This window comes from Dermochelys coriacea, chromosome 2, assembly GCF_009764565.3.
Source record: "Dermochelys coriacea isolate rDerCor1 chromosome 2, rDerCor1.pri.v4, whole genome shotgun sequence".
Taxonomy (NCBI): Eukaryota; Metazoa; Chordata; order Testudines; family Dermochelyidae; genus Dermochelys; species Dermochelys coriacea.
Window position 1 is genome coordinate 199518742 of NC_050069.1, and position 25510 is coordinate 199544251.

At 40.3% G+C, this 25510-nt stretch overlaps 1 protein-coding gene across 6 annotated transcripts in view; it reads right to left on the minus strand.

Annotated features, from left to right (window-relative positions):
- RARB (retinoic acid receptor beta) overlaps positions 1 to 25510 on the minus strand; it is a 532878-nt gene that overhangs the window by 24446 nt on the left and 482922 nt on the right. For all 6 annotated transcript variants that reach the window (XM_038392096.2, XM_038392089.2, XM_038392090.2 and 3 more), the window contains one exon: positions 1751 to 1911. In XM_038392096.2, coding sequence (XP_038248024.1) covers positions 1751 to 1911 — 161 coding nt within the window. The remainder of the gene's footprint in view (positions 1 to 1750; positions 1912 to 25510) is intronic.

The window sequence follows — 25510 nt, forward strand, 5'->3', positions numbered from 1 at the left end:
CAGAGAAGCACGTAGCTGTATAAGCTTTTTCCAGGACAAACAATTGTATGTTGTTCTCAAAATCAAATGTGTAAAAGGTTTGTGAAAATATTACATTTTTCTTATTTTTCAACCCTGTGCACAATATTTACACTTGCTTTCTTGCAATTTCATTTTGAGATCTTACAAACAGGGATCTAAGAGCTTTAACCTGACTTACCCCACACCTGGTTAAAAAAAAAGAGTATACTGTACATAGTAAGTCAGTCAATGCCAATTTTCCTTGATTAAGGTTTGAATAATTGAAAAAATTTCAAGTCTGACAAAGCACTACAGGACAGAGCTTCTCATGCACAGACCCAGGATGGATCCCTCGATCTTGGCTGCACAGCACAAGTATCACATCATCTATCCAACCCCTTTGTCCATTTAAGCTGTCTCTGATCTCATGGCCAAACAAGCGAGAACACACCCTCAGTTTTATATAGTGCATGCTGCAGGGTATTTTGCCCCTTCCTCAAACATCTGGTACTTGTCACTGTTAGTGACAAACCACTGGATTAGACAGAGCACAGGTCAGTTCCAGTACAGAAATTACTATGTTACTTACTATGACTTTCACAGTGACTTTATCCATATCGAGCATATCTTTAACTACTGCATTTGAAAAGCTTGACGTGTTTCTTCACTGCCATCTGTATGTGCTGCAGTCTCTTATCCATTTACCAACACACACTACATGTAGATGTACACAGGAAAATTCTGAGGGATGAAATCTGTCTCTTAACCTTTCTACATACAATTGTACATACAGTATAAAGTATTTGGAGGCATGGAGGTGGTAGCCTAAATTACAAACTGGCATTTTGGAATTTGGTTTATTTATGAATTAAAATGGAGAACATAACATCTGCATTCTTCCTGGTCCCAATAGCTAATCTTCACTAGTTTTGAGACTGGGATTAGGCAAGATTTGTAGCTATAATCCAGTAATGTTTAAGAGCACCTCATCCATGAGACTTTAGTTTTCTGGAGCCCAAACATGGTTTGTAGCCTTGTGAAGGAATTTAACAAATTAAGACACTTCTTGCAAAAACAAATGGATGTGCTTAACTTTACGAATGCAAGTAGTCCCATGGACTATACATCCATTTCTTTGCTATGTCAATACTTTAATCTTTCCATCTTTTAAATTAAGATTGGATGTGTTTTCTAAAAAAAGAGATCCCTTACCTTGTACTGTAACTGGAGTTCTTTGAGATGCATATCCCACTTCAGGATAGGCACTTGCCTGTGCACTCTTGATCGGAGACTTTATTTGCAGTGTCCATGCACCCTAGATAACCTCATGCTCTGTTGTGAGGGTATATTATGAGGGCAGACCCACTGGTGCTTCAATTCCTTCTCAAAAGTCCAGCAAGAAGATTCTGAGGCACAGGGGAAAGAGGCAGCGGGTAGTAGAGCATCAATAGGAACACGCGTCTCAAAGAACTCCAGTTACTGTACAAAGTAAGTAACCTCTCCTTCTTCTTCAAGTCGTGTCCATATGGATGCTCTGTTTCAGGGGATTCCCGAGCAGTACCTCAACTACAGATTCAGTACAGACCGTAGAACAGCATCACCGAATACCGTATCAGCTCTGGAAGCAGGCATGAGATTCAAGAAATTGATCTACTTTACTATAATTTTTAGAAAAAGTCTAACATATCCAATCCAACACTACTGTCAGCTGTGTACCTTTCCAAATGTGTTCTTTACAAACAGCACTTACCGTAGTGTATTTCCCCAGCTGGCAGAGAGAGGGGAAGGTTTCCTGGTGAGCTTTCCGAATTTTCTCAGTGAGATCATCCAACTCTGCTGTCATTTCATAGTTTTCAGTAAACTCTTGCTTTGAAGGCTCTTTCTTCTTTTTGTTCCTGTCATTTCTGACAGCTAGAGACAAGAAAGGAGGCAGGTCAGGTGTGATTAATGAGATTACTTCATATTGCTTTCACAGCTCTTCTTCAAAATAATGCCACAGATTTTTTCTGTTTTTACTTTAAACTTTAAAGAAGCTAATTTGGATAGAAAATGTTGCAAAAGTGTAGAAGAAAAGTATTTTTGTTTGTTAAAATGCTATCTGGAAATATTACATTGAGATGGGCCAATGCACCCATTTCTCATGTACAGAAAGTAAAAGCCAACTTTCTATAGCAAGCTTGAGACCTTCTGGAGGTATCTCATTGATAAATAACATACTTTAAATTTCTATGGTGTCTGCCCCCGAGAAGCCCAACCACAACTGTACCCACATTAATGAAATGTCTCACAATAGATTTGTGAGGCAAGAGTTAATAACCCCGTACTATTATTATTATTTTTACAGATGAGGAAATTAATGCACTGAGAGTTGATGTGATTTGCTCAAGCTAACAAAGTCAGTGGCAGAGCTGGGAACTGAACCCACGTCTCCTGGGTCCATGTCCTGTATTTTAACCCTAAAACCATTTCTTCCTATAGGAAACTCTCTCTCAAAATAGGACTTGTGACGTTGCACTCCATATGTTTTATGGAAATATGCTAATGACTGTGAATATGATGTAACTGGAATATGCTTCATGCAAAAGGTCGCTTGTACGGTATCATTACAAAGCTTATGATCTACTGAGTGTGTTCATCCCATTTGTTTGCATGTATTATTTCTATGTCTGGAATTAGGAGAATAAGATATAAACTTGTGTTACTGATGTAAACATATTAAGTGGAAGCCATTAAGGGTGCTTCAGAATCAATGACCTGTGAATGGGTTTGTTTACCCGCAAGCCTTCCTATGCACCTGTCTTCCAGCTACTAAGTAATGAAGAAGAAGGTCTTACAGTGACATGTGATCATGTCATCTGAACTGGAATCCATCTTAAACATGGTGCTTTTCCATTTAGAAGGAGGGGTGTGGATCCAAAGAGAAAAAGATTCCTGCTTTGTGCCAAAGCTATAAAAGGGGATGGAATAGAACAAAGGGGTAGGCCAGTCATGAGAAATCCCCGAGTTACCACCTGAGCTGGAACTAACAAGGATTGTACCAGGGGAAAGAATTGGGCCCAGACTAAGAAGGAATCTAGTCTGTGAAAGAAGCTTACTGGAACATCTCTGAGGGTGAGATTTACCTGTATTCAGTTTCTTAAAAGTATTAGGCTTAGACTTGAGTGTTTTGTTTTATTTTGCTTGGTAACTTACTTTGTTCTGTCCGTTATTACTTGAAACCACTTAAGTCCTACTTTTATACTTAATAAAATCACTTTTGTTTATTAATTAACCCAGAGTAAGTGATTAATACCTGGGGGAACAAACAGCTGTGCATCCCTCTCTATCAGTGTTACAGAGGACAGACAATTTATGAGTTTACCCTGTATAAGCTTTATACAGAGTAAAACGGATTTATTTGGGATTTGAATCCCATTGGGAACTGGGTGTCTCGGTGCTGGAGACAGGAGTACTTGCTGAGCTTTTCAGTTAAGTTTGCAGCTTTGGGGGTGTAGTTCAGACCCTGGGTCTCTGTTGCAGCAGGCTAGAGTATCTGGCTCAACAAGACAGGGTTCTGGAGTCCCAAGCTGACAAAAAAAAAACGGGCTCAGAGATAGCTTCAGCACAACAAATGACAGTCCCAAGGAGGTCTCTGTGACCGAACCCGTCACAGTACTATTCAAAAGATATATCTTTTATGAATCCATTGTTTTACAACAGTATAAACTTAACTCTGTAAAAGCATGTAGACAATGGGCAAATCCGGGTATGGCAGGCATTTTGAAAGCAATAGTAAAAATTCCAATTAAAAAAAAATCCTTATAGATTCCAAAACCAGAAGGGCCTACTGTGATTATCTGTTCTGACCTTTTGTGTATTACAGGCCATAGAACTTCCCCAAAATAATTCCTAGAGCAGATCTTTTAGAAACATCCAATCTTGATTTAAAAATGGTCAGTGAGGGAGAATCCACCATGTGTCATGACACTTGATAAATTGTTCCAATGGTTAATTATTCTCACTGTTAAAAATTTACACCTTATTACCAGGTGAAATTTGTCTGGATTTTACTTCCAGCCATGGGATCATATACCTTTCTCTGCTAGACTGACAAGCGCATTATTAAATATTTGTTCCCAATGTAGGTTTTTCATAAACTACAATCAAGTCACCCCATAACCCTCTCCTTATTAAGGTAAATGGATGGAGCTCCATGTTTTCTAAGTCTTTAATCATTCTTGTGTCTCTTCTCTGAACCCTCTCCACTTTATCAACATCCCTCTTGAATTATGAGCACCAGAACTGGACATAGTATTCCAGCAGTGGTCTCACCAGGGCCAAAAGAGAGACAAAATAATCTCTTTACTCTTACTTGAGATTTCCTATTTATGCATCACAGAATTTCCAGAGCATCCCAATGGGAAGCTGACATTCAAATGATTATCCACCCCTAATCTTTTGCAGAGTCACTGCTTCTCAGGATAGAGTCCCCCATCCTGTAAGTATGGCCTACATTCTTTGTTCCTATTATGTATTAGTTTACATTTTGCCATATTAAAATACATATTGTTTGATTGCACCCAGTTTACCAAGTGATCCAAATCATTCTGAATTAGTGACCTGTCCTCTTTATTATTTACCACTCTCTCAATGTTTTTGTCATCTGCAAACTTTATCAGTAAGGATTTTATGTTTTTTTCCAAGTCATTGGTTAAAAAGTTAAATAGGGCCAAAAAACAATAGGGCCAAAAAACAATCCTTGCGTGACCCCACTGAAAATACATCCACTCAATGACAATTCCACATTTAAAGTTACATTTTGAGACCTATCAGTTAGCTAGCTTTTAATCCATTTAGTGTGCGCCATGCTAACTTTATATCATTCTAGTTATTTAATCAAAATGTCATGCGGTACCAAGTCAAACACCTTACAGAAGTCTATTAAGTCAACACTGTCACACCTTTATCAACCAAACTTGCAATCTCCTCAAAAACAGATATCAAGTTAATTTGACAGGTTCTATTTTCCATTAACCCATGCTGATTTGCATTAATTACATTATCCTCCTTTAATTATTGGTTAATCAAGTCCCATGTCAGCTGCTCCATTATTTTGCTCAGGATTAATGTCAGGTTGACAGGCCTATAATTACCCTGGTCATCACATTTATGCTTTTTAAAAATTTGCACAACATTAACTTTCCACCAGTCTTCCACTTCTTCTTCCAGTGCTCCACAACTTATTGAAAATTAACATTAATGGTCCACTGAGCTCCTCAGCCAGATGGAGGATTCTAATGGGAAATAAAAATAAAGCTCTCCCACACAGGCACACATACACACTAACAGCAATACCAATACCTGGCCTTATTCAGCTAGCTTCCCCTATTTTGCATAATATATTCTTGTTGGGAGTAGCAATTAAATGATGTGTATGTGTGCGCATGAATGCACAGAGGCCCTGTATCAGACTAGGGAGCGTACATACAAAACATGTGAGCCATAATGTATCTCAGTGGCTCTTATCTTGAGGTTCTGAAGCGTGGCATTTCCCAAAACATATAGAAGAGGCCAAGAGAGGATATGCAACTTCTGCCCCATGCTCTCACTGGTTGCTGTAGGTTTTGTGTTTGTTTAGTTCAAAAGTTGATATATTTTCATATTGTTCCAAATTCTTGCATGTTAAAATGATCACAATTCTAAAAGCAATACTTGTTTATTCATGTATAAAAATGACAGAGTAGGTGGTGTAGGAGAGTGGCACTATATACGAAAGAAAGCATAGAGTCAAATATAATAAAGATCTTAAATGAATCAAACTGTACCATAGAATCTCTACATATAGTAATTCCATGCTTGAATAGGAAGAATATAGCCGACCATCTGACCAGGATGGTGACTGTGAAATGCTTCAGGAGATCAGAGAGGCTATAAAAATACAAAATTCAATAATAAGGGAGATTTCAACTATCCCCATATTGATTGGGTACATGTCACTTCAAAATGGGATGAAGAAATGAAGTTTCTTGACACCAAAAATGACTGCTTCTTGGAGCAGCTAATCGTGGAACCCACAAGAGGAGAGGTGATTCTTGATTTAGACCAAGGTGGAGCACAGGATCTGGTACAAGAGTCAAAAAAGCTGAACCAATTGGTAATAGTGACCATAATATAAGTTAACATCCTCGTAGGGGGGAAAACAGCAAAGAATCTCACCACAATAGCATTTAACTTCAGTAAGGGGAACTATACAAAAATGAAGAAGCTAGTTAAACAGAAATGAAAAGGTAAAGTCACAAAAGTGAAATGCCTGCAAGCTGTCTGGAAACATTTTAAAAACACAATAGAGGCTCAAATTAAATGTATACCCCAAACTCAAAAACATCAGAAGAGGACCAAAAAAGCGCCACCACAGTTAAAAGCTTTGTCCTGTCCTGTCCAAATAAAAGGCCAAGGATCTCCTTACATCAAGTGTATGGAGGATGGCTTCCCTATTATCCTGGTGAGGCTTAGGATAAAAGGTTGGAAGGTGAAAGAGTTGATTCACATGAAATACGGAACTCACATTGGGGGTGAACTTTGGTATGGTCTAAGAGTGACTACCGTGAACGGAGGATGTGCCATCAGGGCCACTATCTCCCCTATCTTTCTTGCTGAAGTAATGGTGATCAGGAATGCAGTCTTCATGGAAATGTGAGTTAAAGAACCAGTGGCCATGGGTTCAAAGGGTGGTCTAGTCAGTTCTTTTAATACTAGATTGAGGTTCCATTTTGGGGTAGGAAACTTGGGTTGGTGGAAGAGGTCCACGATGCCTTTAAGAAACCTCTTGGTAATCAGGTGGGAAAAAATTGATGCCTCCTTGGCTCAATAAGCCATGCTAGAGTACAAAAAGCATGGTGTCTGTGTGCCTGCCAAGGGTCCCAGTAGGGCCACTGAGAGGGTGTGAAGGGACCTAAAGGTACCATGATTGCCATATTAGGGAAGCTGTGGATCAGAGGGACGATACGGCTGAGGTTCATATTGGAATTGGGCACCATAGCGTGGGTGAGAAGCAGAAGACCAATTCCTCTTATACACTATCTGACTCAGTGGACAAAAATGGGGGTGCATGGCATGATGTTGCCAGCATGTCTGGAGCGCTAGGCTTGCCCCGGTACTGAGTAGAGGCAATTCTGGTGCATCAATTCTGGTGAAAAGTCTGTTGCATACCGAAAGTCCAGCAGTGCCAAAGGCGTCAGTACCAGTGGTGGTTGTCCATGCTGAGATGTCTGCACCAAGGAGTCGGTGATGTGGACCTGATAGTGTAGTCCACCGGTACCTGATATGCCGAAGTCAGTACTGACATTGATGTCCATACCAAAGGAGCCTTCCCCAGGGTGGATTCTCTGGATTTCTCGTGCCCAGTCGGTATTGATGATTCCTTGCCTGTGCCCACTGGGTCCCTAGACAGTCCAACATGCTCCAGGTACCGCGCGAGACCTTGGTACCAGACTTAGACAGCTTCAATGCCATCAGTAACAAGATACCGAACGAACTGGAGATTGTTTTCGACTTGGTCGGGGCTCGCTTTGGGGACTCATGACCCTTTTCTTAGAGGGCTTGTGTGAGTGGCTCATGGGCGTACTTCTTGGTCTCACCTCCTTTAGAAATAGAGGGTTGCGGTGAGGTTTCCCACTGTGTGGGGTCTCGGAGCAGCTGAAGGTGGTTGAAAGGCCACCTCCATTAGGAGAAGCTTGAGTCTCAGTTCTCTATCCTTTCTGGATCTGGGCTTCACAGTTGTTGGCACAAACCATACTTCTGTGGTATGTGGTTCTCTCCCAGACAGCAGACGCACTGCGAGGGATAGATTCCTTGCAACTGAGACGCTTCTAGAAGCCTGGTAAAATGGACATACCCTGTCCAGAGGGGTCTCAGATGGGGGGAGGGAGGAAGGGAGAGAATGGAAGAAAAATGAAGTCTAAAATAAAGTTTGGGTTTTGTTTTTGTTTTGTTCTGGTAATAAAAGATAAAGGAGTAAAGAAAACAGAAGCTCCAAAAAGGTAGCTAAAATTAACAAATCTGAAGATGTTACTGATACACTAACAGACAGATAAAGCTCCGTTTCTAGCTGGGATGGTTAAGCAGGAACTGAGGAGGGGTTCACCAACACAGCATTGGTTAGCCTCATGGCAAAGCATGGGAAAGGGTCAAAGCACATGCTGACCAAATGGACACTGCTACCAAAATTCTCCAATTAGCAGCGTAGGGATGCAGACACCTACAGTGGAGCAACTGTAGGGACACAACTCGAAGAAGAATGCAAAGTAATACTCATTGTAAAACGTAATCCCAACTCCACATACAAAATGATGGGATCTGAATTGGCTGTTACCACTCAAGAGAGATCTTGGAGTCATTGTGGATAGTTCTCTGAAAACAACCGCTCAATGAGCAGAGGAAATCAAAAACGCTAACAGAATGTTAGGAACCATTAGGAAAGGGATAGATAATAAAACAAAAATATTATATCGTCTCTAAATAAATCCATGCTACACGCCCATCTTGAATTCTCTGTACAGTTCTGGTCATCCCATCTTTAAAAAGATATGTTAGAATTGGGAAAGGTACAGAGAAGGGCAACTAAAATGATTAGAGGTAGATGACTGGCTTCCATATGAAGAGAGATTAAAAAGATTGGGACTTTTCAGATTGGAAAAGAGACTATTAAGGGGGGATATGATAGAGGTCTATAAAATCTTGACTGGTGGGGAGAAAGTAAATAAGAAAGTGTTATCTACTCCTTGTCATAACACAAGGACCACGGGTGACCCAATTAAATTAATAGACAGGTTTAAAACAAACAAAAGGAAGTACAAAACTATACCAGCGTTCAAAAAGGAACTAGATACGATCATGGAGAATAGGTCCAACATTGGCTATTAGCCAAGATGGTCGGGGATGCAACCCCATGTTCTGAATGTCCCTAGCCTCTGACTGCCAGAAGCCAGGAGTGGACAACAGGGGAGGATCACTTGATGATTGCCTGTTCTGTTCATTCCCTCTGAAGCATCTGGCATTGGCCACTGTCAGAAGAGAGGATACTGGGCTAGATGGACCATTGGTTTAACCCAGTATGGCCATTATTATGTTCATGTATAGTGAAGTATTTGTGAAAGGGAAGCTTTAAGCCTGAAAAGAAAATGCCGTTCCCTCTAGCTAATAGCATCAGATTTTAATTTTATGAACAGCTTTGTTTTCAGTGACCAACTACATTTATAATTAAGCATAGAAGAAATGTAATGGAGAAATTATCTTCAAGGCTTTACATTACATTTCATTGATTTAAATAACGCAGTAAAGAAAGAGAAGAATTATATTCTTCTTTCTGAATCACATTTATGGAGTGGTAGCAAAATCCATATTAATATAAAATCCCCAAACCAAAGCCAAACCAAACCAAACCAAAAAACAAATAAAACAACCTTTGTTAAGGTGAGGTTGAAAGCAGTAAATCAAAATATGCCTTTAAAAAGATACACACAGCACAGGCATTCAGGAGCTAGGGTTGAATTTAAAAAACAACAACAAAATTTGAAATATGAAAATTCATAGGTATCTTCACTAAACTTCTTTAACTTTTGATCTAAACTGATGCCAGCCTCCTATCTTCCTTTCCTTGCTGGTTTAGTACTGAAAATGTGCATTGTACAACATCAATTCTATAACTGGTTTCCTATATACGTCTGTCTGATCAGAAAAAGTGCTGGATGCCTCATCACCACACAGACGTTTACTCTTCTCAAACATGGAGTCCCGACCCGATTAAAATGGGGTCGCCAGGGCTGGCTTAGACTTGCTGAGGCCCAGGGCCAAAGCCAAAGCCCAAGCCCCACCACCCAAGGGCGAAGCCTGAGGGTCTCAGCGGGGTCGGCAATGTGTCTGTGCATGGACACAAGTGTCAATGGTAAAAATGTTGAGTTCCGTGGTAATTTTTCAAGAAACATTGAATAACTAAGTGACATAACCCCCACAATGTCTGTCACTAAGTACGGTAATTTTGTCAAGTGTCCGTCATGCAATATGGTGGTGCCAACCCCTGGGTTTCAGCCCTGTGTGTTGGGACTTAGGTTACAGGCCCCCTGCCTGGGGCTGAAGCCCTTGGGCTTCAGCTTTGCTCCCTCTTCCCTTGGGTCAGTGGGGCTCGGGCGGGCTAAGGCTTCAGTGCCCCATCGTGGGGTTCTCTAGTAATTTTTATTATCAGAAGGGGGTCGTAGTGCAATGAAGTTTGAGAACCCCTGTTCTAGTTTTTGTGGTCACTGGAGAGATGAACCTTGTTGGAAGAATGGATAACATACAGTTTGATTTTCTCAGGGTATCACTACCAAGGCCAAACTGAAGCCAATATAAGTTAAGGTGTGGAGAAAAGGAGTAACAAACAAACAAACAAAAATAAATCTGGCTTGTAACAGAAAATTAGTTGCAACCTTAACTGTGGAACAGTGATCATTCCATAATGACATAACACATTAATTCGTAAGGCATTTTTTACTCTAACCAACACAGCAGCAAGATGCACTGAGGTCCACACTGAGAGCTTGACCATGTTCCAGCAAAGCATTGAAGCAGAAGGCTTTGCTTTAAAGGATCCCATTAACTTCAGCAGAACTGCTTGCATGCTTAAAGGCAAGCACATTGCATAAGTGCTTTTGGGGATCAGGGTCAGAGTGCTCAGCACCTCGCAGAGTTGAGCCATGACTTGGACTGCCACAATTGTTAGATTCTATCTTGATGCCAGTCCAAAAACAACATCATGGAGCTGGGAAGATGTGGCAGGGAAGGCAAAGTAGCAGCCCTGCTTGTAAAGGCTGCCTGTTCCCCCACCCTCCTTCTTTCCAAACAACACCTTATGGCCAAAAAATATGATTTGTTTATTGGATCTTAGGACAGAATTTAAGAACATTCTTAGCTACTGAATAAATGTTCAGGGCCTACCTTACATCATGACCGCTTTCAAACTTACTGCACTCCAGAAGTAAATTTTAATCATTGCTGCACTTAGAGATAAAAGGGCTTCTTAGAAAATTATGTAAACTCCCACACAGTTGCAAAGAGCAATAAACCTTTTGTAATAAAGCCCCATTTACTTATAGTTCCCTGAGCTGATTGACAAATTTGCTAAACATACGGCCCCAGCAACTACTTAGCTCAATAGCTTTGAACTGCTTGTAGAACACAAACACATTATTTAAGCTGTTTTAGTAACTGCTGCCAAGAACTTGCAGATATAAGAAGATGATTCACACGGGAATGACTTTACTGCTTCTTTGCTACTAGTGTATGGCTCTTGCTGCTCCAACTCTTCGTTTAGTTTTACACACAGTTGTCAGTCTTCTGAAGGCCTCTTAGCAGGACACCAGCTGGCCCAGACCACATCACCAAATAGATCCTGTCCTGTCCTGTTTCTTTTGCAGCTTCTAGAGATCCTATGGCTGGAACTGGGGGAAGGAGGGGAAATTAAATTGTGCTGAAAAATAAAACAGTCTTCATTCACTCCAGTTTCTTTGATTTAATTTTTGGTGATTTAAGCCCTCCCACCCCACCGCATTTAAATCAGATATTCTACCCTACCTTCCAGATTTGTCTCAACTAGGGCTAAACAAGTCAAATCAGATCCAGTGGTGAGTCTATATGCCATGTAAGATATATAAGACCCCTTCCTGGCTGCTCAAACCCTGAGCTAACCTCCGCACCTCAGCCTCTCACCCATCAATAAGGGTTTTCTGCCTTACTCGCAAATACGATACAAAATGCAGCAGGTAGCTATCATCTGCCTACTACACAAACAATGCCACCTTCCTTCAAATGGCCAAATGCACACTCCACTACCATTCTGAACTACTGAGGCGGTACTTAAACAGTTCCTTCCTTCTGGTCCAAGTGGCCACTGAACAGCTTCACTAACTAGGGAAGCAGAGGAAAAGCCCAATCTCCACACCATTCATGTCCATAGTGATCCTGTGGACAAACTGCCCTCTATTCATTAAGGCAAAGAACTGAGTTCTGAAAGATTCTAGAACCATGGATCCTTCCAGACCACCCTGTACTTCTGCCTGTCAATCTGCCTCAGTGGTCAACCAGCCCTTGGAGCATCATGAAGAAATAACCCTTTCTGTTTATAATTTCTGAGCCCAGGAGGAGGAAATAACAGGCACGAGTCCCATCAGTTACCCCAACAAAGTTTGGGAACCTCATGTGTCCAAAACCATCAATACTCTCCTGGGCATTACCAAGCTTTATAACCTCGTGCAACAGTACCTTTTCCATGACATCACACATCTGCCTGGCAATGGCCCCAACAGCTGATCCGAACTGCTTCTTCACAGGTATGGGCTCATAAGAACAGCCACACTAGGTCAGACCAACGGTCCATGTAGCCCAGATTCTTGTCTTTGACAGTGGCCATTGCCAGATGCTTCTGGAGTTGGAGGTTTACGGACACCCGAAACATGGGGTTGCATTCCTGCCCATCTTGGCTAATAGCCATTGATGGACCTATCCTCCCTTAACTTATATTATGCTTGTTTGTTTTAAACCTGCTGCCTACTAATTTCATCGGGCAATCCCTGGTTCTTGTATTATGTGAAGGGGTAAACAGCCCATCCCTATTCACTTTCTCCCCACCATTCATGATTTTATAGACCTCTATCATTTGCCTCCTTAGCCATATCTTTTCTAAGGTGAACACTCCCAGTCCTTTTATGCTTTCCGTGTATGGTACGCATGTCGGTATGCTGGCCAGTGCAGCTTCAGGGCTAATTTAGAACGTATCTTAAAAGAGGTTGTCTTCATCATCCTGAACTTCTCTCACCACTCCTGGTCATCCCAGGTCTACAGAATGATCTTTTCCCATCAATCTAGGCTTGTTTCTCAACCCAGAAATGGCACTCCCTGATGTGAAGCTGCTCTGGGAACAGCTTCTCTAATATCAGTGGCTTGGTCTCCTTCTCCACTTCCTCATCCTCATCTTGCTTCCTTCACCACCACAGAAGCTACTGCAGAAGCTGCTACTGCTGACACATCATCTGCTCAGTGGTGCGATAAAGTGCAAACCGAAACCCATCGGGCACTGAGCGCTGACATAGATACATAGATACTAAGATCAGAAGGGACCATTCTGATCATCTAGTCTGACCTCCTGCACAACGCAGGCCACAGAATCTCACCCACCCACTCCTGTGAAAAACCTCACCTATGTCTGAGCTATTGAAGTCCTCAAATCATGGTTTAAAGACTTCAAGGAGCAGAGAATTCTCCATCAAGTGACCTATGCCCCATGCTACAGAGGAAGGCGAAAAACCTCCAGGGCCTCTTCCAATCTGCCCTGGAGGAAAATTCCTTCCCAACCCCAAATATGACGATCAGCTAAACCCTGAGCATATGGGCAAGATTCACCAGCCAGATATTACAGAAGATTCTTTCCTGGGTAACTCAGATCCCACCCATCACATCCCAAGCTGCTTCTGTCTATTTGCAGGTGCCAGCACGGCAGTGCGGAACATTGCTGGGCCTCGGCTGGGCTGACCGCAAGTTGAAAATGGCACCGGCCTGCCCACAAAAGGAAGCATGGGATGGAGACAGTGGAAACATGGGATTTAAAAAAAATTTTTTAACCTGCCTGGCTTCAGGTATTCATTCTACAGTACGGAGTGAGAAAAATCTCAGACTGCACCCTGCTCAGCAGTGCCGCAAAGAACCATGGGATTCCCTCTGAGAACGCCACACGCTTCATAAGCACCAAGTCACAGCCACATGAACACAATGATGCAACCTGAAAGAGGCACAGCCATCCCATGGTGCACACTATTAGTGAGGCTTACATACTGCGAGTTAAATAACATGCATCAAATCAATCAGGTTTAACATACAGCCCCTATCCTCCCATGTAGACTTATTCTCATGAGTTTTTTGGCCAGATAAATTCCATGTTTTGGTCTGTCTTAACTTTTTAACTTCCCCTTACTCCCTACCCATATGTCAAGATTTTCCAATTATCTTTCAATAAAGAATTATGTGAGCAGCAGTGATCTTGACATGCAAGAATAGCTTCACATCTACCACCCTTCTAATCACCAGGAAACACCCAAATCCAAACCTATCTTTTTACTGTAGAAAGGGAGAGGAGCCAAACCATACTTTACAACTCCCTATTTTATGCATAAGGCACTTACATATTACTTCTGATGGGCTGCAGTACATAACTCCAAGATAGATAATGTGCACTGAATTAAAGACTGATACTTGCCTCAGTCAGATTTTAGACAAGCCAGATTTACTTGATTTAGGCTAGAGGTTGACTTAACTACACTTCCCAGTACAAGTGCAGTAATATTTATAATTCTTCAAAAATGTATTTTAAAAAATAAATCAGTTCTCTCATATTCAAAGCATTTAAAAATGTTTTAAAATTACTCTAAGAAAATTTGATCAAATGCGCATAACTTCCCCAATTACAATACATTTAATATTTTTATAAAAATATTTCTCATTTTAATTATAATTGTGCAAATAATGATATAATATAATGATCCTTCTCTCCCACTGCCCCGGAACCCCGCTCCCAAGACTCAGCTACAGGTTTTTTATCCACTCTCCTTGGCCCCTTCCTTCCACTGCTCTGACCCCCTGATCCTTTATACCTCCATGTGGGCCCTATGGTAGGGCCATGGCAAGGATTATATGCCTCCTCTGTCCTGCAGACTCCTGCCCAGAACCTTGCACATGATCCCAAATACTAAAGGGAGCAGAAACACAGGAGAAGCTTTTTATGTCATCATGAAAGCTCCTGCTTCAGGCCCCCAAATTAGGTGATTCACTATTAACTCATGGGAGTTGGCAACACTGAGACAGACAAGAATAAATCAGGTTATAAATAGCATGGCCACAAGTGTGTCTCATGTTTATGTTTAAATATGGTTATGTTAGTGTGAGCAGGGCTTGTCTACACGAGCACTTTGTGCGTGGCAAGCTGGGGTGCAAATCTACAGTGGCCTAGCACATCACACACGGTCTGTGTGGACCCTGCTGATGTGTGCTAAAAGCTCCCTCCTGCACAGTAGGAACTTTCAGTGAGCATCAGCAAGGTCCAAACGGACATTTAATGCACGGTCCTTGGCAAATTGGAGCGCAGTAGATTTAAACTGCAGTAAGCGCTCGTGTAGACATGCCCTAGGCCTTGCTTAAATCAGTGCAAACCCTGCACCTCTTTATCTACACTTGGAGGTCAAGCATTGGCACAGCTACACTGAACTGTGACTATTCCAAGGGTAGACAAGGCCACAGACTCCCTTACGCTTATTGTACTGACAGGCAGCATACACTTGCCATGCATATTGCCCCCAAATTTGGATCTCTAGGTTTCTATCTGGGATAACAAACGGTTTTATAATCCGGTTACATCCTTGTTTGGTTACCATCTGCACCAACCAGCCAAGCCAGTCAGCTGCAATTAAATTGGGTTATAACTGCATGAATGTTAGTCGAGTCACAACCGATCAGCTCTCACTTTTATATCTACACCAGAACTGGTCAGTTATGACTGAACTGTGTGTCAAGATGAAAACAATGTCAACATTTTTCATAAAACTAGGTTTTCATTTTTCAACCAGCTCTGTATAAATTACGTGAAGTCAATGTTTAAACACAACTCAGAGCCCCATGCAGATGGGACCTGCAGAAAGGTTCTAGATAAACTCACTGAAAAATTTCAAACATTTTACAAAAAAAGGACACTTTTTACAAAGATTTAAAAAAACCCTTCCCATTTTCGACCAGCTCTAGCTCTAGACACATTATTTACTGTCCTATGCACAGATCAACATTTTCAAACGTGGTTGCCCAGGCACCCAGTCATATTCAGGTACCTAATGTGGATTTCAGTGCTTACCTATACGCAATCAAGTTGGGGAAAAAAAATACCCTACGGCCAAAATTAACACTGCATTTAATTTCCTGTGTGAATGTAGCCTCGTTCCCATGTCATAAGGAAGTTATCTATATGGCACTGAATTTCATGAATGTTCTATACATTCCAAAAATGCTCTAATATCAAAAAGAAACAATGTAATACTCCTGAAAATAATATGGTTGTACTTGACCAACTGGCTCTAGGCAGGTTTGCCAGCAATACAGATTACTAAGAATCCCACTGATGTCTTAACAGCAGTGCAAATATAACCATATATGCCATCAAAAGTCTGCCAAACTCTAGGCAAGTATAAATAAACTGGCTTTCCAAAGCAATGATTTTCAGATTATACAATATTTGGCTGAACATGTACCTGCACAATCTTTAAACTGAGCAGGAAACTATCTTAAATGAATTCATACACCAAAAGTTGGGTTTTGACATATTTGGAATGATTGGTGGCAGTAAAAATGTCAACTGCCTAATCCAATCTCTATGGACAAAGTCTGTTGGGATACATATATATATATATATATATACATATATATATATATATATATATATATATATATATATATATCTCCATACATAATCCATATATCCATGTAATATGTTATAGGCCTAGTGTGGATGAAATGTGCTTGATGTGAGTTGCGTGTTGATAACCGAAGCAAGAATTTGAGGTTTTAAGTGGTCAAGAGCTGTTTGTGAAAAATAACTTTGTTATGAGAAAGACGGAGAAATATGAGATAAGGAAACAACACTGGGGGCATTGCCATGGCAATGTACCTGTTGCAATGTATCTGCTGCAGTTGTGAACAAGAACTGGGGAAAGAGGAACATCTTGGGCCTGGGACTATTTCTAAACATCTTGGGTTTTGGCAATTTGCCCAGAACTGTCTCTTTGAAATTGCCCAGACAACTGATGACATGATGGGAGTAGATTATAAAAGATGTTCGATACACTTAGGGTGACCAGAGAGCAAATGTGAAAAATTGGGACAGGGGTGGGGGGTTATAGGAGCCTATATAAGAAAAAGACCCAAAAATCAGGACTGTCCCTATAAAATCGGGACATCTGGTCACCCTAGATACACTCGCAATTTGGAGTCATTCGTGGATCCAGAGTCCTGTTTGGATTAAGATGTGGTAATGCTGGCTCCCCGCATCTGGCGATGGGACTGAACGTCGACTGGCCATCTGGGCTTCAATTCTGATCTTCAGACTCTGGTGTTGTATGCTCGGGTTATGAATGTGTAGTGAGTGGTTTATTTTGTAAGCAATAAAGAGTATTTGTGAATTATATACCAACACTATGTCCGGTATCTACCTGCTCCCCTATCTCGTAGGGAAACTCCTGCTGCGGGTCTAACATGTCAACCGAAAATATCAGAGTAAAAATAGTCAGTTTAGTATTAGCCACATGGCTACAAGTATAAAAGCAAAAAATACTGCAAATTGATTATCCTGTAGTTTATCAGAGAAATCAGCATGTTAGCTGTCCACTTCAATAGATCCAGGAAAATATCTAGAATCAAGTGTGATAGTATCTCTATGGTAGTGTATCAAAATCAGAGGGGTAGAGACACATTATTGGAGAAATCTGATAAAGAACTTGGCATGCTCTCTTTTTTCTCCAGGTGTGAAGTGAACATAATATATTTTAAAGGATTCAAACCTGCAGAAAAGTTCTTGTAGAGAAATAATGTTCTGCTCTAGCAAGTCTCCCCTAACCAGAATGCCAGAATCTTCTGACATTATTCCATTCAGTCCAAAAGCAATGAAAAATACGGTCCAGCATTCAAAAGACATCATATAGCATGTTGCATCCATGTAAATTAGCTGTTCCAGGCATTGGCGGTAACGGTTTTAAAAATCAGGTGAATCTGAACTCTGCCTGGTAGCTTTGCATTATTCATTACATAATTGCTGTGTTTTATTAGAAATATGATCTTTTATAACCTTGAATACAGTATATTAAATGATATTGAAAATTAGATTATTCTGATTATGAGAGAAGTGAGAAAGGTACTAAACATTCGTACAATTGATAATCAATCAGTGTACCCATCTGATTGCAATAAAAATCAATCAGGAGCTTGTGCCTTTAAATCTAATTTTTTAAGCATGACATTTTCCTCCAAGTTTCTTTCTTAAATGTCACCCTCTTCTACAACAGTGATTGATTCTGTCCCCAGGGATAGTCAGTCACTCCAAATGTTTCATCTACTGCACAGAAACTCTTTGGTCCACATTTTTTCTAAATATCAAATTAATCACAGTAATAACAATATATTTTCATCAAAATGTGAATTTTGTCAGAGTGCTATAAATTTGTGTCACCAAATGAAGAGAAATAAGATTCTTAAATGTAAATAGGTCAGATTCTAATTAATGTATTTTCACTGGCAGTTTACCATTGACACCTAGAAAAGAGACAAACACCTTCCACTAAACTTCATATTTTTCTTCATATAACAAGGACATGGATTTTGCTTGTTTAAAATAAAATTCCTTTACAAGTTTTCAATTAAAGACTAACAAATTGCTTGTTATAACTATCTATGAATAATTGCCTGGCCCTCCAAACTATCCTTATTAGACCATTGTAAGTACAGGGGAGTACCTTGTTATCAATAGCACTGGGGGCTCTATTCTTCCATTTATGTGTGGGGGATTTATATGGTATCTCCCATTACAATTAATGAGAGCCACACATCTATATCCCGTGTGGGAGCTGTATGCTTAATATAGCAGGGTGTGAGTAAAAAGAGTAGATTTCATTACGACTGATATAAATGGGTGTACTACTACAGCTTTATTTAATGGTCTAAGACCTAATTTGTGGTTTAAGAGATTCTGTCAACCTGAAAAGTCACATTTCTGCCAGGAAATTTTGTACCTTTGTCACAAGTAACCCTTAAAGGTTACTAAAACAAATAAACAAAAGCTAGCAAGAAGGGTTCTATGTCCTTTCTGTTTATCTGACTGATAAGTAACAAGCAGTACTTGAGCTGGGAAGCTGGTACCAAAGATACATTCAGAATGGAAAAGACATGTATTAGAAGAAAGCTGAAAAGAAAAGAAAAAAAATTTCCTTGAAGTTTTCTTTAGTCTACCTTTCCTGTCATTTTAAAGTTAAAAGAAACAATGATGGAAAACCAAATAAAGTATAAAATGAAATCGTGTAAACAAATCTTTTTTGTTTTCTTGCTTTTAGATCAATCTCTTCTTAATTGCCCACAGGTTTCAGGTGAACTTAACAGTTTGCATAGGATATAGTTGCCCTCTGTTACTTTGGTTTTCTAAAACTGCTGATCCAAGACTTAGATCCAAATCCAATGTTAAAAGAGAATCCTGGTCCAAAAGGCTGATTTGCCTGACTACTGAAGTAAACCATTATTCTCACAGAGAACTCCACAAAGTGGTTCAGATACAAAAAAACCTACAAAGCTGATTGCCTCTTCCAGAGCTGCAACACCCTTAGAAGGAGATATGCCAATAAAGAGACTTCTAAAGGCAAGGCCAGCATGAATAATTTTATAAGTCACTTGTAGCAGGAAGGGAATGTGCAGAACCTACCCATACAGCGACCTCATCAGTTCACTGGGAACTGGTGGAAGCCCTGAAGAGCAAGGAGGACAGAACACAAGCCATTCTGAGAAGAAAAATTCCAGACCTCAGAAACAAGATAGAAATTTTCACCTCTAAACTTCTGGGGTTGGATGGCAAATCAGACACTATGAAGTCACAGGGACAGAATGGCAGCAGATGGGTAAAAAGAAATTAATGAAAAAAGATGTGGGTGGGCAGGAGGAGTGAAAGCTGGCACAATCTGGTCAGAGTCAGGAGCAGTCAGATGTCAGTGCACCAAAGGAGAGAGTCTATGACATTGGCTGAACTGATACTAAAATTCCTATCCATCTATGCTTTGATCTAACTGCCATCATCACTGCAATATCTAGGCATTGATATAAAGGAGAAAAAAAAAACATATGTTAAGCATTGCTATCAGATTCCACCAAAGTTGAAATGGGAATGTATTTAATGAGAAATGATAATTAAATTGCACTCACTGAGATTTTTATCTTCAAAAAGTACTTTACCAACATTAACTAATTGTCATCATGAAACAGGTTTTACCACAAGTCTGTGATAGGGAGAGCCTGGCATTCAAAACATAAAAGAAGGGAGAGTTAACAATTGAAGGACATACAGTAAGCTTCTATGTCCAAGCCCAACACCACAGAGATGGAAAGAACCTAAGAATACAAAGAAAGATCTTATTCACAGAAGCATCTCTAACTGTATCCCACATTATTACAGCCTCAGGTGATGTAATATAAACAAAGTTTTTCTACTATGGGACGGGGCTTCTGCAGCTAACTAGAGCAGGACTCTATCCTGACCCTAGGCATGGAATGCCCTTTCTAAGATGATCTGCAAAGCTACCACTCTCTCCTTATTCAAGTTCCTTCTGAAGATGCATTTCTGCCACAATCAGAATCAGAGCGACAAGGTGGGTGAAGTAATATCTTTTATTGGACCCGCTTCTGTTGGTGAGAGAGACAAGCTTTCAAGTTTAGACAGAGCTAGCTTGTCTCTTTCACCAACAGAAGTTGGTTCAGTAAAAGACATTACTTCACGCCTCTCGTGTTGCTAATATCCTGGGATCAGCATGGCTACAACAAACACTGCAATACACAAATCAATCAGTTACTTATTCTGAATTTTAAAAAAAACCTTCCATGCCTTATCAACTTTATCCTGTCATGCACCAGGCCTTGTAGAGAGAGTAACCATGTAATCTCATTGATGTTACCAGTCACCCTTCTCACTTTTTACGGTCTAATCTGAATTAATTGTAGATAATCATTCACACTTTTGAACACTTATTTGAACTTTCAGAACTGCTGAAATGCATCAATTCCTAGTATCCAGATCTGTGATTCTGGTGTATATAGTCACAGTTAAGCTATAACTACGTGGGCATCTACTTAAGCATTTTTGCATGTCCTTCTGTCTGTCCAACTCCTAATAGATTTTCTAGTCATTTCCTTAACAGGCAAAACAAACCAGCATAATAATAATAATTCAGATTAACATTATCTGAGGAATAAAGTGCTTTGGATGCAACTGCAGTGTCTAAACAGATTAGTCGAACATATGCATTAACAAAAACCCTCAACATATAAGGCATTCATTTCTCATGTTATATTCCACACAGTTAAAATCACCAATATAAAGCAGTTCAACAAACATTTTTAATGGAGAAACTGATATTTAATTTCCATGGTTCCACTGAACTAGATTCTTGAAATTTGGTACACTAATTCTTTATGGACAGATGATTATGGGAAAAATATCTAAAATTTGACCGTTCTATCATAGGGCACCAAAAGGTCAATTCCTAGCAAGTTACAAACGTTACATTAATTTCTTCTATGAGACAGTCATGCCTCCCACTTTGGAGAAACGTAGGTCATCAATTCTATTTGCTGGATTTTACCCAAGAAAATTGACAATGAGTAAGTGAGCTGCCCCACAGGTGGACTGCTGTCAGCTAAAACAAGATATTGTGCTGTACATCTGCTCAATAGTTGCATGAAGGGCTGGTAGTAGCATTTAATGGCCTTTAGTGTGCCTAGGTTTATCTATACTTCATTCCAAGAATAAAAGAGTGTGACTTGCCTTTGACTTCACTGAAAAGCCAGGTGCCCTGAGTAGTTGCAATTTACAATTCATACTCTCCTGTGTCTTCTCTCCCATAAGAAATAACATTAAGACTATTTCCAAAGAATGGAGTAAGTCATGGTTTCAAACCACTGCAAGCATTGTGTGTGGAGCCAGGAGGAGCTTCTCTGGGGAAGCATGTGCTGGAGGTGCCATCCTTTGAAAGGGTGCAGCATGCATATTCCCTCTTCCTTGCTTGCATTCAGCTCTGCTAGCCAGTGTGAAGGATCGTGGGGAACTCAGTGGAATCTTGTGTTGGCAGCACTGGAATGCTTGTCCTTCTCCCTGTTATTACTGAGTCTGGCCCCGTGCAGTGAGGGGTGGGGTGGCTCCTTCCATCTCCCTCTGCCTCTTTTTCACCCAGGGTCAGTCCCAGGCCTCTCTTTAATTACTAACTTGTACCATATTATACTTGTTTTATTCAATGAGGAATAATGGGCCCAATTCTCCAGTTTTACACAGGTTTAACTCCATGAATTTCAACAGATTCACACCAGTGTAAAACTGGAGTAACAGAGTGGTGAATCAGGTCCAGTACCTTCATCTGTAGATGGAAAATACAACATATATAGAGAAGCGTCATCCATATATAGTGTCTCTGAGTGCTAGATTCTGCAGTTGTACCTCTGAGTTACTTGAGCAATTTTGTAAAATCTCACATGGCCAGTGATACGCTTGCATCAGAGAGTGATACATAAATGATTTAACAATGGGACATGCAACCTCTTGCTTCACAGAGCCAATTTTTTGATTCATAAAACTGCAGCCATGGACTTCCTCTGAGCTGGGGACAAGCAGGACAAAGGAAAAGCTCAGCTATTATTTATCTTTTCCTTGTGGGATAACAATGGGGTTATGTTGGTTCATACTGGTTTGTTTTCGAAGTGAAGGACAAAGGTATGTCACTGATTTTTCTTAAAAGATTACAAAGTTATTCATATTTTCCTTTTCAGTCACCCAGGGCTGGGCACTGGGATCAGTGAATAGGTGAGTCATAGGCCCTCTATTTTGGGAGGATCGCCAACCAGTTTGCCTCTGTGGGAAGGCAGTGCTGTAAAAGATGATACTGAAGGGAGGCACTACAGCTACTGCAATGCCCCTCCCCTTCTGGCTGCAGCCGAACGAGGGCCTACTGTTGAGTGACCTCTGGCCACCAGGAGGGGCAGCTCAATAGTACAAAAGGGAGGGTGGAGTAGGACTAAGGACAGGACTGATGGAGGTCTCCTGCTTTCTAATCCCAGCTCCAAGCCCAACTCCCATTGTGGGTTAATCAAGTCACTTAACCTACAAACCTTAGCCTTCCAATCTGTAAAATGGGGATAACATCCATCTGCTGTACCACACAGGCACAGTGGAGATGATAAAATAGTTAAATGTCTGTAAGTGCTACATATGCTTACAGAAGAGCTTCTAAGATACAGGGATAGTCTTACTGTGCGTTTGCACACTGCCCACCACACTGGAGCCCTTAGTCTGTGAGGGGCCTCTGGGTGCCCCATAATATTAAATAAATAAACAAGACAACATGCTAAAACTTAGGAGCAGACAAATCCCCCTGGAGGCCTAGACTGGGGCCTGCGTAGCCACTAAAACCCCAACTTCTACTAACATCTACAAAACCTTTATTTGAAATACTGATAATTATACAAGACAGCACAAATAGCTGGGGAACCACTTCTGAAGCAGGAGGTAGAATACACTTAAATATCACTTCTCCTCCCCCTCAGAAATCATATTTCCCACCCTCACCTCCAAAGTTAAGACTCATTTTACATTAAAAAAAAACCAACTATATCTTAAAGAACCAACACACTAACCCTTGTAAAAATGATCATCCAGCCTTAGGCTAAGTGGTGTGAATGATCATGATGGACAGGAGTAAGTGGTGCGGACTAGGGGGTATAGCAGGAACACTATTTGCAGATCCACCTAAAAATGCAGAGACTAGTTTGTACCACTTTAGGTCAAACCACATCTCATGTTTGGGATCGCTGAGTGCAGGAGTACATGAGACTTAACTGGCATTTTAAAAGAAAGTTTAATGGGAATAATTGAAGTGGATTACTGAATTATAAGGCTAGCTAGTAATTATAAACTTGATTTAAATGATATCATTCTGTCAGGTAAGGCTCGAAATGCTGATTTGACCTGTAGCTCTGCCCTATTGTTTACACTGTTTTCTAATATTCTGCTTTTATACTAGCACATAACCTTTTTACATAAAGTACGTTCACAATAAGAAATGACAACCTGATTTAGTGATCAAGCAAGGAACAGAGCAGACATTTGTTTCCAGGAAACATCAGCCTAAAAAAAGAAGCCTCTTTGTTGTTGATTTGAAATCAGAGTGATTCCTGGAGGCTCCAGAAACTTCCACTGCAAGACTTATGACACCCAAGGGAATTCATTTTGATAAGGCAAAGAGGCAGCAGTTCATCACAGAGCTAACTCAATAAAATAATACTTTCTACTCGGATAAACTGACCCAGTTTTCCCAGATTCCTGTGTGGAAACAAAGGATGCAACTTGGACATCAGATGACATCTGAAATGTGGTCAAACGGCTGGGTGTTCTCTGTCTGTCTCTTTCACCTCTGGGCCACTGTCTGAATTCAACATGTGATCTTTAATTAAATGAGGTTGGTGGTCCATGATAAGTCCCCAGCTGATAGAAATTTACATCACAAACGATCACACAGAGAATGGCATAATTTGGCAGAACAAGCAGCTTCTCATCCCAGAGAGAGGAATAAGGACCTGATCCTGCTCACATTGAGGTCAACAGCAAAACACTCATTGCCTTCAACAATGTAGGATTGAGCCCTGAGCCCAAGTGGGCACTGACTCTCTTTCCCCTTCAGTCAGAGTAGCCCCCCTGTAAGGTTGCGTCACCTGGCAGATGAACAACTACAGTAGTATGATGCACTTATACAACACTTGTTACAAGAGGATCTCAAAACCTTTTACATGTAATTCATTCTCAGCTCCACCCTAGATGGGTAAACTGAGACACGGGGATACTAAGTGACTTCCTCTTGGTACATATTCAGTCAATAGCCAAGACTTTAACCCAGGAGTCCTCATCCTAACCACTAGGCAACCTTTTTATATACTGGACTTAACAGTTCATGATATCTCATGATTCCTTTCCATTACATTTTTTTTCTTCACACTGTTTCTTGGGACTAAAACATTTTGAAGCGTTATTTCAGACTTTGTAAAGCCCATAAAACACAATTTTTTCTTAATACAAAAACACCCATGTTTACTATCTAGTTTTACATTGCAGGTCTTATAGGCTATAGACACTGGTTAGTAAGGCAAAGTGACTTCATAAATGGACACAGTCAGCTGAGGGGAAAAAGGGACCACAACTGTATTTCTTGAACTAAAAATATGAATCACTCCTTGTGCACTTATATTTAAGTAGAAAGAAAAAAGTAATTGCATGATTGTGTGTGTTTATAGCTTGCCACGTGTAAGCACTACTGAATAAATGTTTATTGAAAACGTATTTCAAATCAGAAGCCATAATAAACATCTTAGATAGTTACATTACTACACCAATTAATACCACATGATAATTATGGAACACGTACATATGCCACATTATATCCAAGTCCTGGCAACAGTGTTTCCTATCTTATTTTCAGTACACTGCCAAAACTGTAAGTCTTCTGAGAAACTCATTTGAAATAAAATACATGAAATTGAAAGTTTATGCAAGGTTGACATCAATCTTAAGCATTTAATTAATTAACAGAAAGTACCACAAAAATATACTTTCTTCTAAACAACTCAAATCCAATCCAAATCTTGACTTTAAAATTTAATACTAACAGAAAAGACAATGACT